General features: G+C 39.3%; 1 protein-coding gene and 1 pseudogene across 3 annotated transcripts in view; one reads left to right on the top strand and one right to left on the bottom strand.

The window, feature by feature from the left end:
• Window positions 1-15,712, bottom strand: part of KCNAB1 (potassium voltage-gated channel subfamily A regulatory beta subunit 1) — a 441,389-nt gene that overhangs the window by 38,736 nt on the left and 386,941 nt on the right. For all 3 annotated transcript variants that reach the window (XM_053600068.1, XM_053600069.1, XM_053600070.1), the window contains exon 9: window positions 139-224. In XM_053600068.1, the coding sequence (XP_053456043.1) occupies window positions 139-224 (86 nt within the window). The remainder of the gene's footprint in view (window positions 1-138; window positions 225-15,712) is intronic.
• On the top strand, window positions 3,658-5,676 carry LOC128592199 (ribulose-phosphate 3-epimerase-like; annotated as a pseudogene).

Here is a 15,712-nt window from a genome sequence, read left to right as displayed (position 1 = left end):
TCTTTTCTACAATTGAATTGATCGTTGGAGTTCCAGTGTCACAGTGATTGTGAGAAAGGTTTTCAAAAAATTGTGCATGAGGCCTGAAAACCAATAAAAAGGTACTCAAAAGCCATTCAGAAATGGAAGTTAAATTACCATAATCTCCATAGCGCTCCATCTGGAAGTGCCCCAGTACATCGCCATGCCTTGGTTTATCACGTGTGTCATGGCTCGGACAATTTCTAAGGAAGACCAAACAGACGGCATTTCATGAGTGTCTCTACTTTTTGAAATTATGCGTTTTTACAAATGCAATTATTTGTTTGATTCATATTAATGCAATTACTTTAACATCGGGGACAACATACTAGTCTAACATGAAATATTGATGGTTTGGAGCCTGGTGGTGCTTTTGGGCAAATTGGCTTTTCACTTTTAATTTGTAGCAACAATACTAAATGATATTAAAAACATGATAATCACTTTAAGTTCTTCCTCTAATCCCTCGATGGTTCCTGGGCCAATCAAGAATACTGATTTAAGGCAGTGCCTGTGGCTCAATTGAGTAGGGTGCCAGCCCCATATGCTAGAGGTGGCGGGTTCAAACCCAGCCCCGGCCAAAAACTGCCAAAAAAAAAAAAGAAAAATACTGATTTCTTTCTTTCAGACTGTGGGTACATGGCTGACTCTTTAATGCGAGGAGGAAGAGGGAGCCTTTGTTTGCCCTTCGTAGAATGGAAGGCCATTTAGGGCATTGGATGTGCAGAGCTGGCCTCACAGACTAGCTGTTTAAGCAAGGTGACTCAACAATGACGTGCTTAGCAGAAAAATAAACATTAAATGCTGAACAAACAGCTGAAGTCACAGTGGTTCATGGCTTGTAATGACACACCCTGTCCTTGATCACTTGAACTAAATTTTGTCCTAAGACATGCATGTAACTGATTTCCCTGGGCCTGTTCAAGGTCCCAACCCACGTGCTCATCAGCCTCTTGTACCCTGACATCACATGTCTTAAACAAGAAAATGAAACCTGTCCCCAGGGTGTGGAGCTGAGCTAATTTTCTTGGCACCAGCCAGATGTGATGCAGCACTAGACAGGATGCTGGTCATCTAACATTTTCAAGGTGTCACAAGCTTAGGGCTTCTCTGTGTCCAGGAACACCAACGGGTAAAGTGACCTTCAGAAGGACCAAATCATTTTCTCAAAGTAGAGTTGAGGGAGACATATTCTTAATTTTATTCCTTATGACCAGGCACTGTCTAAATTGATTGGGAGCAGAATTTGGACTGAGATAGCCAGAGTTAAGGTCTTAGCTTCTTTGCTTGTTTAGGCATTAAAAAAAAAACCCAAAGGAGCCAGCCATATGAGGAATAGTAAGAGCAGTCTATGCAGATGGCACAGCATGTGCAAAGGCCCTGAGGCAGGATGGAGCTTAGTGATAGGGGATGAGGGTACAAGATGAAGACGGTAGAGGGCAATCCACATTATTTGTATGTTATTCAAAGTTTAATGGGGTCTTTAACTTTTTTTAGGTAAGGGAATGACAGGATACACTTTACATTTCAGAATACTATCTCTGATTGTGATGTGGAGAATCAGTAGTGAGGGGGAGGCCTACCGGGAGAGAAAAGACCTTTAGAGACGGTGTCGCAGTACTCCAGGTAGGAGATGAGGGTGACTTGGAGTGGGTGGTGGTAGCAAAGACAGAAAGACGTAGATAGATTAAAAATGTATTTCAGAGGCAGAATCCACAGTACTTCCAGAAGAAGTGAGTGTGTAAGTGAGGGAAAGGGAGGAGTCAGGCTGTCTCCCGGATACTGGCCATTTACAGAGATGAGGGAGACTATTTTAGGGGGCTCTTCTTTGGACATGCCAAAAATGGAGATGCAAATAGGTTACTAAAGGGGAGATGTTGAGTCAATATAGTTGGATGAATGAGACGATGAGTGACCTGGGCTGGGAGGTGGTGTATTTATTGGTTACTATTCTGTTGACTATATCTAAATTCATGAAAATAGACGACCCTATGTAAGAAAAGTTTATAGAGAGAAAAGAGAAAAGGTTCTAACTGCCAGCATAGGGATTGGAGAGGTTATCCTGAGCTGGGTGCTAGGTCACCAGCAGGCAGGAAGCCAGTGGGAGGGATGTGTTGGAACCAAGAGCAGAGGGTGCTTCAAGAAGGAGCCATGTCCACAGCCTGACGAACATGAACATTCACATCAGAACGGCACAAGAGTCCCTGCTGGATCTGGCCACATGTAGGAGGCCATAAGAAGTCACCACAAGAAGAGTCGTTTCAGTGTCTGTGGTATGATGGGACCACGGCCAGGTTGGAGCCAGAGCAGGAATGGGAGGTGCGTAGGGGGTTTGGAGATGACTTGGGTAGACGACTCTTCCAATAAGCTTGGAAGTGAATGGAGCAGCGAAGGAGGACAGTCAATGGAGGGGTATTCGGGAGCAAAGCAGAGTTTTATTTTGAAGATGGAAAATGTAAGAGTGAGCCTGTATGTTATGGGGATAAATGAGAGAGAGAATTATTGATAAAACAAATTAAGCAGCGGTTCTCAACCTGTGGGTCGTGACCCACAGGAACTGTATTAAAGAGCCGTGGCATTAAGAAGGTTGAGAACCACTGGATTAGGGGGTTGGGAAGGAACGGGGAGAGAGACTTGACAAAGTGAGATGAGGTGAGGGACACCTGGGGCAGGAAGGACACTTCTGCCATGGTGGTGGGACCAGATGGGTTCGTAGAACTCATCATGGGAAGATATGGGAGCTCAGGTTTGATGAACTCTACTCTCAGTAAACTATGAATCACGTGACAAAGAGGTGGGTGTGAGGAGTGAAGAAAAGGTAAGGGGAGTTTCCGCAAGACACTCTGTTGCCCCAGGTCCTTTCCTTGCTGCTAATTTCTTTCTCAATGATTTCTTTGGCCTTTGACTCTGGAGAGAGCGCGGTGGAATGGAGAAAGAACTCCTGGAGTTCTGGTCCTTCGAAGAGACTATAAAAGTGGGGAGAAATTTCAGGAGAACTGAGAAGCCACAGCTGGAGATTCATGCTGCAACAAATTAAAATTTAATTCATGTTAACTTAGTTTTTTTTTTTTTTAATGTCAGACAAAAATCCCTTAAGTTGCTTAGCTGTCTAATAAGATGGCTGAGGTGGGTTTTCACATGATTCCTATACATAAGGCCACTAGAGAGCAGCATTGTTAAAAGAAAAAAATCCACGGAGCCTAGCCCTCTAGATACTGTTTCCCAGTATCACAGACAGGCATTTTAAAAGCATCCTAAGCACAGCAAGATTCTGAGTGGGGAAAAGGACATTAAAAAGATCATCTGGTACATTGCACTCACCTGCCTCTGGAGACAGACAGTCAAACAAATGTGATTAAATCTGATGACCCAGGAGAATGACAGTGACTCCCCCACCCACACTCCTTTGCCACTTTCTCAGAAGCCTCATTCCCAGTGGTTCAGTCCTGACTGCCCATTAGGAACACCTGGAAGGGCTTTAAAAAATCACCCATTTTCAGACCTCCACTGAGGGGCTCCTATATCAGAATCTCTGGGGGTGAGGCCCCAGCATTGATGATACTTAAAAAACTCATCCTGGATGATTCTAGCACCACATCCAGGGTTAAAAACAATGTGCTTGGGGGAACCAGCACTATGGTGTCGGGCTGCAAGACTGGCCCGTCCATCCTCAACAGCGACCTAGCCAATTTAGGGGCCGAGTGCCTCCCGATGTTAGACTCTGGGGTGGATTATCTGCACCTGCTCTTCAGGGAGATCAGTTTTTTTTGCATTTTGTTCCCAACATCACCTTTGGTCACCCTGTGGTAGAAAGCCTCCGAAAGCAGCGAGGCTAGGACCCTTTCTTTGACATGCACATGATGGAGTCCAGGCTGGAACAGTGGGTAAAGCCAATGGCTATAGCAGGAGCCAATCAGTACACCTTTCATCTTGAGGCTACCGAGAACCCGGGGCTTTAATAAAAGACATTCAGGAGAATGGGATAAAGGTTGGCCTTGCCATCAAACCAGGAACTACAGTTGAGTATTTGGCACCATGGGCTAATCAGATAGATATGGTCTTCGTTTGGAGGGCAGAAATTCATGAAGATATGATGCCAAAAGTTCACTGGTTGAGGACCCAGTTCCCATCTTTGGGTATAGAGGTCGATAGTGGACTAGGTCCTGACACTGTCCATAAGTGTGTGGAGGCAGCAGCTAACAAGATTGTGTCTGGCAGGGCCATTATGAGTGAAGACCCCAGATCTGTGATCAACCTGTTAAGAAATGTTTGCTCAGAAACGTTCTCTTGATCGATGAAACCACAAGCTCAGTGTTTCTGCTCATGAAATCTCCTTTTTACTGGAAAACAGGAATATTGACTACCAAATCATATTTCAGGCAGTACAGCTTTTTGAAACAATTATTCATTCCAGTGACTAAAATCTATTGTGCAGAATGTTTTAAGAGGTTAGCATTTGGTGTGTATAACTCATTTTTAGTGATGCAATTTAAAGATTAGCGTGGTGAAATACTCAGTTTTTACTGGGAGACTTGATTTTTATAGAGAGTAAAAATAGGTCATATTAAGGTTACAAATATAAATGTGTCTTACTGACTCACACGGGCATATTAGCTACTATGAAAAATTTTGTTTCTCAGCTGTTTTCCAAACGCAAAGGAAATCCTGTGTTTTCCCTATTTCATGTCATTTGTGATTTGTTTATATGCCTGACAAAAGTAGAATGGAATTTAAAAATATAAGCTTGAGTGCAATGGTGTACCATACATGTTCTTTCATAAGAAACATATATTTTTCACCTTATACTTGATTTGTAAAAGGTATAAAATAGATGTGAAGCCTAGGGGTTTTAAAATACAAGTATAGATTTTTATCAGGTTTTCTTTGTCAAAGCAAGTTATTTGATGATTCCTTACTCCTGGTTTTCTTAATATCACCCATCATTCTTAAGAACATTAAATAATGCTGTTGGGTTAGCTCTAAGTAGAAAGGAGAAAAGTCAAGCTTGTATTTGGAAGTATTATTTGATTGAATTCTGACTCTTCCCCTCACTAGCTGTTTGACCTTAACAAATCACCCAAACTTGGTTGTGTTTTTCTTTAACTCATTTACACAGAGACATTGAATATAATTGTAACAACTGTGAGGTTGTTTTGAGGATCGAAAGCGGTAACATTATATATGTAAAACTTCTAGTACTACTATTTCTAGAATGTAGAATATGTTCAATACAAAGTAGCTAGCATTATTTATATGAGTTTTTTTGTGGGTTATAAAAATATTTTTTTGTGGGTTATAAAATACTTTTGATACTTGCTCATTAAATCTATAAATCACTCCTATGAGTGGTACTAGGGCAGGTATTTAGTCCCCACTTTAAAAATGAAGAAACTAAAATTCAGAAATAGGATGGTAGCATGGAAAAGATCCTACTGGCATAAGATTTCTGGTCTATACTCTGTATAATTAGAACCCATGGAAAATGGGTTAATAAACGAAGCTTGTTTTTATTTAATATTGTCTTATTTCCAGTCTAACTTTACCATATAGTGGAACCAGATGGCTGAGAATATTCTGGAACTATGGATCTTGACCCCAGGGATATGTATTTTATTCCGAGAAAGACCAGGTAGGCTAAAAGGTGACAGAGTACAGAGATAATCTATCAACTAAATATTTATAACTGTGTTCAAAATTATACAGAGACTATTAATAGGTGTCAGCGACTTGTATTTCTCGTCAATACTCTTGCCATATAATAAATAATGACCAGAAGTAAAAAACAAAAACAAACAAACAAAAAAAAAAACCAATGTACTTGGCTACAGCAAATGGTCTCAAGTATAGTCCATGGAACAGCAGCACCAGCAGGCCCTGGGAAGTTGTCACAAATGCAAATCCTAGGGCCTCACTCCAGACCCAGCAAAGTGTACATTCTGGGAGTGGGTCCCAGCACTTTGTTTTAAGCTGCCCTCTAAGCAAAGTTGATGCACACTAAAGTTTGAGAACCACGGCTGTCTACCATTCCCAACGAAGCCATTTCAGTGGGTAGAAACTTCCTCCCTCCTTTCCTCTTTGGCTCTTTCATCTAATCAAAATGCTTTCTACTAGGATTTAAACTTCAGTTATTTATCTTAGTACATATGCAAACAGATAGTTGCTATGATATGTACACATACACACTTTGGTGAGAATCAAAATCACCCAGGGAATGTGATAAAAGAACAGAGGTCCGGGTACTATCCTCTTTCAGTGAGCCAGGGCCTTTGTATTTTCAGTAGCTCTCAAGTCACAAAGTTTGAGGAAAACCTTCTAAACACAGGAAGATGTTGCTTATTCTCCCTTTGGGCTCCTTTCCAGACTGAAAGATCATTCATTCTAAGCTGATGATGCCTTCCCGGAGCTCAAGGCTCCAGGCAGCTCCTTCACCGCCTCCCTCATGCGCAGCAGGTTCTCCACAGGTGCTGCAATCAGCTTCACTCCTGGGAGTGTTTTGTTCCCGTCCACAAAGTGAGGGTGATATTGACCTTGTGGAATCCTTTCTAAGACTGATGTGGAATAATATGTGTAGACTAATTTGTGACTCTGAAACAATAATACAAACTGAATAACAAGCCATCAGAATACATCCCAGATTCTCCTTAGGCCCAGCTTCTAACATTTCCGTGACATTGCTTTTTCAGTAATGTAGGCCATTTGCATTTTAAAATATGAATTCTATGCCAAAGGCATAAATACAACTTCTTTTGAGTGTAATTTTTTTGATAAATATTTAAATTTGTTTGATCAGGCCTCATGCCCAAAAGTGATAGCTCACATTAAGCCCTTTTTCATGATAAACATTCTCTGGTGAAAGTTATAAGCCAACAGTTAAACACGGCATGAGCAATGAGCCACTAGAAAATATAGAAATTTGTGTTTTAATCAAATGAAATGTACTCAAATTAATCTGTCTATAGAGACAAAATGATAAAACCAAAAGAATCTTTAGAGATAGTCCAATGCAGTTTCCCCTTACTCTAGATGAAGAATTGTTTTAAGGCATATAAATCTTTAAATATGTTTGCAAATGCTGAAAATGGATGTACAAAATAATAATTTTATTATGTAGTGGAATTATATGTGATTTTGTTCTAAAATTTCCAAGTTTCCTGTAAATATGTGTTATTATAATATGCTTGTATAATGTAAATAAAGAAAGATTATCTAAACAAGCAAAGGCATTACTTTAAACCCTGACCTGTTATAGGTCTAAACAAATTAAATTGCCATTTTTGGAGACCAAAAGTGGTTGAATATTGGCAATGTCATAGGGTTCCACCTAACTAATATCGGATTCTTTCTTTTCTTTCTCTTTTTTCCTTTTTCTTTTTGTTTTCTTTCTTTCTTTCTTTCTTTCTTTCTTTCTTTCTTTCTTTCTTTCTTTCTTTCTTTCTTTCTTTCTTTCTTTCTTTCTTTCTCTCTCTCTCTCTTTTCTTTCTCTCTCTCTTTCTTTCTTTTTGTCTTTCTTTCTGTTCTTTTCTTTTGAGGCAAGGATCAGGAGGAGGCTGGGATAGTACAGGAACCTGGAACTTGGTTTCATCAGAGGAGTTATTATAAACACTAACAAAAGACACGTTTATATCTGGGCACAATGTTTACTTCAAGCCAGTTTGTTCTTTTTCTATCACCAGTTGTTTATTTAATTATTCAACTTCAGAAGCTGGTGGTGGTGATGGTTTATAATTGTGCCCCTCTTGGCAGCACAGAGGTTTCCTGTTTATCAGCCCCTCATCTTGTAGGCTATGGAACATCTTCTCTGAGTTCTTAGCTTAGTATCTGGAGATAGAGGACTATCTTTCTCACAGAACTGGAAAATTTGTATTCACAAATTAAGTGATGACATGCTTAATATGAACCATGAGTTATAGGCCTTACAAGTTTGCTGGGGGAGGGAAACCTGGCTCCATTGTCTTGCACAGCACACACCGGGAGTCAGGAGACATTGAGGTTTTTTCCCTGTTTATCACTAACTTTGGACACATCTCCTGACTTTACTGGATCTGGATTTCGTCAGTGCTAATGAGCAGATTGATATTAATTGAGCACACACATAGTCTTTACAATTACTGTTTAGGTAGGCAATATTTTTTTTCTTTTTGAGACAGAGTTTCACTCTGTCACCCTCGGTAGAGTGCTCTGGTGTCACAGCTCACAGCAACCTCAAACTCTTGGGCTTAAGCGATTCTCTTGCCTCAGCCTCCTGAGTAGCTGGGACTACAGGCACCCGCCACAATGCACAGCTATTTTTTTTGCCACTGCTGTTTTAGCTGGCCAGGGCCGGGTTCAAATCTGCCACCCTCGGTATATAGGGCTAGCACCCTACCCATTGAACCATAGGTGCCACCCCAGGGGGGCAGTATTTTACCCTCCAGTTTATTGATGAAGAACCTGAGACTCAGAAAGACAAAGTCACTTGGGCAAGGTCTCAGCAGATAGTGTTTGAGGACACATCCGGCTTTGAAGTTCTGTGACTGGTCCTTTTGGGAGGCTTTGTGAAATGATACATTGAGGGAGAAGGTGGTTTGGAGATAGAAATAACAGAGCATTTACTTAATTGACCCCATTGTATATGTGGGAACATGTGATGGTTTGTATGTGTTTACATCCATCCTCTTGCATTTAATATGCTGACGGCTATAGTTCATGATATGTATAAGTGAGTTGAGAAATGTAAGCTATCTTTTTGCTTCCTTGAAGGAAAAGCTCAAGTCTGATGACACACAGAACCAAAAAGGGGATTATGTCTGCAGTTGACCTGTCAAAGCTTAGAGAAAGAGTGGTCTTCACAAGATAATTTATAGAGAATGGACTTTCTGTATCAGAACACTGGCCAAAATGATTTGGAATCAGCAGAGAACAGGAGTTCATACACTAAGTGAAATCAGTGAAACCTCTCCTATCTGGATAAATTAATCTATTCAAAATTTTCACCTAAGAATGGAGCTTTATATCTCCAAGGACAATGCCCAGTTGTTCACTCTGCAACTACTTTGGAAGAACCCCTCCTACAGGCACATGGTCCTTTAACCTTTCTGCTGTGTCACACACTGGTTTTCCCTGACACTAGACAGTTTGAAGTGACCCTTTGAGTCCAAATGTGATTTTATAAACTTATTCTGAAATATGAAATAGGTTATTGAAATGAGCTCTACTGAAACTCATTTTTCCCTGAAGTTCAAAGGCCCTGAACAAAAACGCTTGTTGGTAAGTATCCCTCAGTTCCAAAGGGAAGAGCTTGACCCCCTATGTAGGATATTATAGTAAAAAAGGTTTGGCCATCTTTATCCCCACACCCACCTTCAAAGACTAAATGAGTGGGGAAAAGCCTCTGACAACTGATAAACAAATTCAGTAAAGTTGCAGGATCCAAAATCAACATACAAACGTTAGTAACATGTCTATACAGCAGTAACAAGCTAGCTGAAAAAGACATCAAAAAGCCATCCTATTTGTAATAACTACAAAAAAGAAAATATCTATGAATAAATTTAAGGGGAAAAAAGAACTTTACAATGAAAATTATAGAACTGATGAAAAAATTAAAGAGGACACATGCACAAAAGTAGGACATTCCATGTTCATGGATTAGAAGAATTATTGTTAAAATGACCATATTACCTAAGTGATCTACAAATTCAATGCAATTCCTATCAAAACACAAATGATTCAAAACCACCTGGAGGTATCACCTAACCTCAGTGATGAGAATGGCCCACACCACAAAGTCTCAAAGCTGCAGATGCTGGCATGGATGTAGAGAGAAGGGAACACTTTTACACTGCTTGTGGGACTGCAAACTAATACAACCTTTTTGGAAGGAGGTATAAAGTACCCTCAAAGAACTCAAATTAGACCTCCCATGTGATTCTGCAATCCGATTACTAGGCATCTACCCAGAAAGAAAAAAATCATTTTATCCTAAGGACATTTGCACTAGACTGTTTATTGCAGCTCAATTTATAATTGCCAAAATGTGGAAACAAACTAAATGCCCACCACCCCAGGAATGGATTAACAAGCTATGGTATATGTATACCATGGAATACTATTCAGCCATTAAAAAGATGGAGACTGTACATCTTTTGGATTGAGCTGAACACATTCTTCTTAGTAAAGAAGAATAGAGAAGCAAGAATCCAATGTACTCAATAGCTAGGAGAGAGCATTTTGAATGTTCCCAATGCAAAGATATGATAAATATTTGAGGTGATGGGTATGTTCGTTAACCTGATTTAATCATTACACATTGTATAGAGGTATTGAAATATTACACTGTACCTCATAAATACTCCCAATCATTATGTGTCAATTAAAATTGTAATTAAAAGGAGAAGAACTGGGTAGAGGTAGAGTTTGAGAGATAATTTATTTAGGTTTGTTTGAGTTCTGTGGCATTTGGCTAACTCCCTTTGTGATCTTTCCCTCCCTCTCCATCTCTCACCTCTTTTCAAAGTGAATAAAACTCCAGAACCTGAAATTCCCATTTGTAGAACTTGCAAATAAGAACAGTTTCCTGATGTAAGAGGCTGACCTTGCTGTGACTTCTCTTGACAGACACTGGCTGCTGTGGGGATTTTGTTTATTCCTGGTTCAGCTCTACTTACAGAGGGGAGGCTATGTGATGCTATATGCTTTTAACATTTTATTTTGCTCCATCAGACATGTACTCTTTAATTCTAAGAGAGTTCATTTTATATTTAGTTAAGAATAGCGAAGTGACTTGCCCAAGGTCATGACATAGCTCTCAGCTCCATCCTCATTACTTCTCTGTAATCCTCTTATCACTACCCTGGACTTTCTAGCTTCTCACTAGATCACTGCTGCCTCCCGACAGGTGGAATATGGTTCATAAAGTTGCACCTTTTCTTTCAACACAATCTAAACATGGTCATGACCATTTCTTCCTAAAATGTTGTGATTCCAAACTATCACTTTTCAGTTCCTATGTTTGGTTAATACTAAATGGTAGTAATCAAAGAGATGATTTCTATTCCAATGAAAGAGAGGTTGCCTCCATGATGCGTAGAGAGTACAGTGCTGTTATTGTATATGTCAAATTCTACAGCACTCAAGAGCAGTGGAATGAGTTCTAATTCATTTAAAACATTCAAAACTAGAGTAAGTAAACTAGTTGTTTTTAATTTTGTCTGGAGCAAGGCAATGAATAACCACATTTCAACAAATAAACAAATCTATGTGAACTGACATTCCAGGATTGTGCAACTTTCTTTATCTGTGAAGCTGAAAGTTCATCAGTAGGCTGTAAGACGCTGATCCTCAAAGTTAGCATCCTGGGTTTCCTTTGGCAGTGTTACTGTGATCAATCTGTTAAAAAGGAACTTTATAGTTTGACCATGTGTCTAGATGGGATATTTCTGACATGAATGAAAATGTTAACATTTGAAAGGGTTTCTTTTTCCATCTAGAAGTTTTGCTCTTGGTGCTTTAGTTTCTGTTCCATCTCAAATTATTTTTGTGTGTGTAGTGTAAGGTAGGGATCTGGTTTTATTTATTTCTCATGTTATCATGCAAAATAGGGAGCCACCTTTTTCAGGTCCATTTATCCAATAGTCCTTTGTTTTCCCACTAATGTTCTAGACAACTTTGCAATATGTCAAAGTGTAATAAATCCTAGCATCTGTTTCTGAAGTCTTTATTAAATTTCACCATCAGTTTTTCCCATAGCCAGTGCCAGTCTTGATTACTCAGGCTTTATAAGTCTTTCCTTCCATTTTACATATCGGAAGTCATTCTGGCTCTTTTGGCCCTTTACTCTTCCTTATACGTTTTATAATTAGTTTATCAAATTATTTAAAATCCTTAGATGAATCTTGGTTGGAAAAATTTTAGCATTATTGACATCTTTAAAATATTATCTTCCTGTCCATGAACATGGGATATTTCTCTATTTATTCAATCTGCTGTAATGTCCTTTAGTAAAGTTTTATAAATTTTCCCACACAGTCCATGCACATTAAAAAAAATTTTTATTTCTACTTACTTGACATTTAAAAAATACTGTAAATAATTTCTTTTTTTTGTCTGTACAGGCTTTTTGGTCTCTTCCACTCCCTTCTCTTTGTTTCTTCTTTTTTTCCTACCCATGGCTCGCAGTCCTTTCCAAAGTAACTCCAGTGGCCCCTCTGGCTTCCCGGGGCATTTTCCTCACCCCCCTCCCATACTTATGTAATAAAGTACAGAGGCCTATGGAGGTAAATAGCACTTTCCTGGGGAGGAGAATGAAAGCTGCCTGAAGTTCATATATTAATATATTTTTTTTCTCTTGTTGCACTGGTCTTCTGTATTTAGTATGATTATATTTGAGAGAAGCAGATAATAATGGCAACAGTCTCTAGTAGAGATGGAAATACCTACTCCAGAACATTTGTTGGAAGGCTATCTTTTCTGTGTATGAAACTCAACTGCTGTGCTCCATGTTAACATATTGCTATGCGGTCAGTTAAGCCCATTAAATTCTATCACAGAACAGGGCCAAGATATTTGACCTGGACAATTCTCAAAGTAGGTGTTACCAGTTGTTCATAGATGATGATATCTCTGTGAACAGCTGATTTTGAATAACCTGGTTTTTTTCTCAGTGAATGTACCAGAATGTATGACCTACAAAGTGTATACAGAAATAAATGAAGAAATTAACCTGATAGGTGGGTTTATTTGAAAGAATCAATTTATTTTAACTTTAGAATAGCTAAAAGAAATCCTTCTGATGTATCCAAAACAATTACCAGTTGAAGATAATTCTGGTTATATAGCAATGAAATCTAATCAGCAATGCATAGAAAGATGTGATAGAAATTATAGACATTCTTCATTTAGCTGTAATATATTCAAAAGGTATAAAGATATCTTTAAGAACTACTACCTTTTTATTTTGTGATTCTCTTGGGCTTTGGGTTACATTTTTTCTTACTGCGAAAGATATCTCTAACTTTTTGGTTGTATCTATTAGTTTTTTAAATGGAATCAGTCATTGAAAACTCAATTGGAAGTCCTTAAATTGTGAAAGGGCTTTAACAGCTCTTGTCACTGGAATTGCAGTTGCATGCGCTTCTGGAATGGTTTTTTCAACGATTTACTGAGGAGCAACTTCTCTCCTGGCTCTCTGCTCTGCTTCCCCTGTGGCATTGGGGTGGCTGTCAGTGTGTCTGAGGCTGTGTGCTTTCTTGTACATATTCAGCAGGGCCCTTTGCCTCACCATTCCAAGCAAGGATCCTGAGATTCACTCTGATTGGGCTGCTTCAGTGCCATGAACCAGTGACTCTGGTCAAAGGAAAAAGAAGAGCTTGACTGGCTTACGACCCAGAGCCTACCCTGGAACTGAGAACGAGCAAGGGGAGAGGATGCCAGCTGTCCTGCAAGTCAATTGGCAGTCTGGGAAAAGAGTCACCACCCACAGGAAAATCTGAGTATCTAAGAAAGAAGGGAAGTTGCTGTGTAGACAACTAACAGTTTCCACTCTGCTTGAATTAGGTTTTGTTGGGCACACCAGGGAGCTGAGTTCCTGGACCACATGGCAATAGAGGAGCAGGGAGGGAGCTAACTCTACTGAGTGCCTCTTATGACTCTGTGCTGGGAGTTTCCCCAACATATGCATTTACAATTTATAACACCCTATGAGGTAGTATTGTTACATTCTCATTTTATGCTTGAATAAATTAAATCTTGGAAAGATGAAAACTTGATGAAGCCAGTTTTGAATTTTCCCTCTAAAACCAGACACACCCCCACACTCAAAGAAAATGAAGCAAAATCTCTTTTTCCCTTTCTCTTTCTCCACATGTGTATTTTATGTGCACACTTTCTTTTTATTGTTAAATCATAGCTGCGTACATTAGTGCAATCAAGGGGTCCAATGTGCTGGTTTCATATACAATCTGAAATATTCTCATCAAACTGTTCAACGTAGCCTTCATGGCATTTTCTTAGTTATTGTATGTAGACATTTGTATTCTGCATTTAGTAAGTTTCACCTGTACCCATTCTAAGATGCACTGTTATGTGCACACTTTTGCGTATGCTATTTGAAGCACAGAAGGGGTGAATAGTGTCTACATGGGGTGAAGATGCAAGCTTTGGGCATGTCAAAAAGAAATGTATTAGGTAAAACACTTGCTAGAGAATAGTTTCCCAAATGTTCACTGAGTTGCTAAAAATCAAATTTAATCAAACTGTACCAGTTCTACACGGCATCTAATACTTCTATGTCCATTATCAGCAGAACAATTATTTTTATACTTGGAAGTTTTATACATTTGCCATTGCATTGTAGATATCTGACTCAATTCTTAAATTTCTGGTCTTTTACATGGTATGAACGTTGTCCTAACTGGTCAGGCAGATGTGAAATCCTGACAGGTAGCTTCTTACTCTGTTATTCTTTTGGGGCTTCTTATTTATATAACTATGCATTATCTTGTTGGGACAGGCCTTTAACCTTATTTGAAAAGGAATTCTATCTTGTGAATGAAAGAATAAAGCAGGCAACTTGGCAGAAGTTTGGTAAGAGTAAAACAATATATTTCTCCTAATGAGATTTTCTACTGGCAAATACAGTATCCGGTTGTAGCAGGAAGCAATCTTTATTGCTTCTTTTATAGTGTAGAGCTGGCTTTCCTTCCCTGTTCTGCCATGGGAGACGTCTGGAGGAAGATGCTTTCTGGCTCTTAGTGATATTAAAACCTCTACTTAGCTGGTACAACTCGCTGGTAGACCCAACCCACTTTGCCCCTGAAGTGCTTATTTACATTTGTCAGATAATCTGGTAACTAACCAAAAGGCAACTTTTAAACTTAGCATGGTAGAGTGGAATGATTTTCTCTCCTTTTCAACAGTTTACCACCTGGTAAAGAAGAACTTAACATTTTAAATGTGTATGTTAATATTTTATTATTTTTTTTAAAGTGGAATTTATTTCACGTTAATGTGAGGGTACAAAACAACCAGGTCAAAATATTTGATTTTGTTAGGTAGAGTCCCTCTTGTGGTTATGTTCCCCCCCCCCACAAAAGGTGTGCCAACCCAAAGCATTTGTCACTCTATATGTTAGAATGAGTGGCTTCTACGCCATGAGCCACGGCCACAAAGCAAATGGTATTAGACAGCTTTGGGTTTACCGTAAAAATGTATGCAAACTTTCTGCTCTCTAATAAAGCATTTGCCTTAAAACAAGATTAATATTTTTCTTTGTAAACCTTGGTGTAAAACTGATGTGGAAGGAAAATGTCTCCTGTTCACTCTGAGGCTTGTCCAACTCCCCTCTGCACTTCCACACACGTGAACACATCTCCCTGTGCTTTAGGAAAACGCATGGCTGGTTCTGAGGCAAAGGGAAGCAGGAAGGGGTTAGCGGCGGAAAAGGTATAACACATTGTCCTTCTCAGGGACTGGGCTTTCCTCAGGCCCAGTCCTGGTTCAACACAGTCCTTAATGGTCTGAACCGTCAAATCCCTTCATGACTCATTTTGTGTCATACTAATACGAAGGGTCTTCTACCTCTGGGCTATTAAAAAACAGCTAACATTTTATAGCACTTACAGCGTGGCTGGCAATGTCCTAAACAGTTTACGTATATTAACTAAATGATTCCTCATAACAATCATATGGAATAGGTCTATTATTGTTATTCTTG

The sequence above is a fragment of the Nycticebus coucang genome, chromosome 8 (genome assembly GCF_027406575.1).
Source record: "Nycticebus coucang isolate mNycCou1 chromosome 8, mNycCou1.pri, whole genome shotgun sequence".
Lineage (NCBI taxonomy): Eukaryota > Metazoa > Chordata > Mammalia > Primates > Lorisidae > Nycticebus > Nycticebus coucang.
Note: the sequence above shows the minus strand (reverse complement) of the source record. Positions and strands in the feature narration are given on the sequence as shown.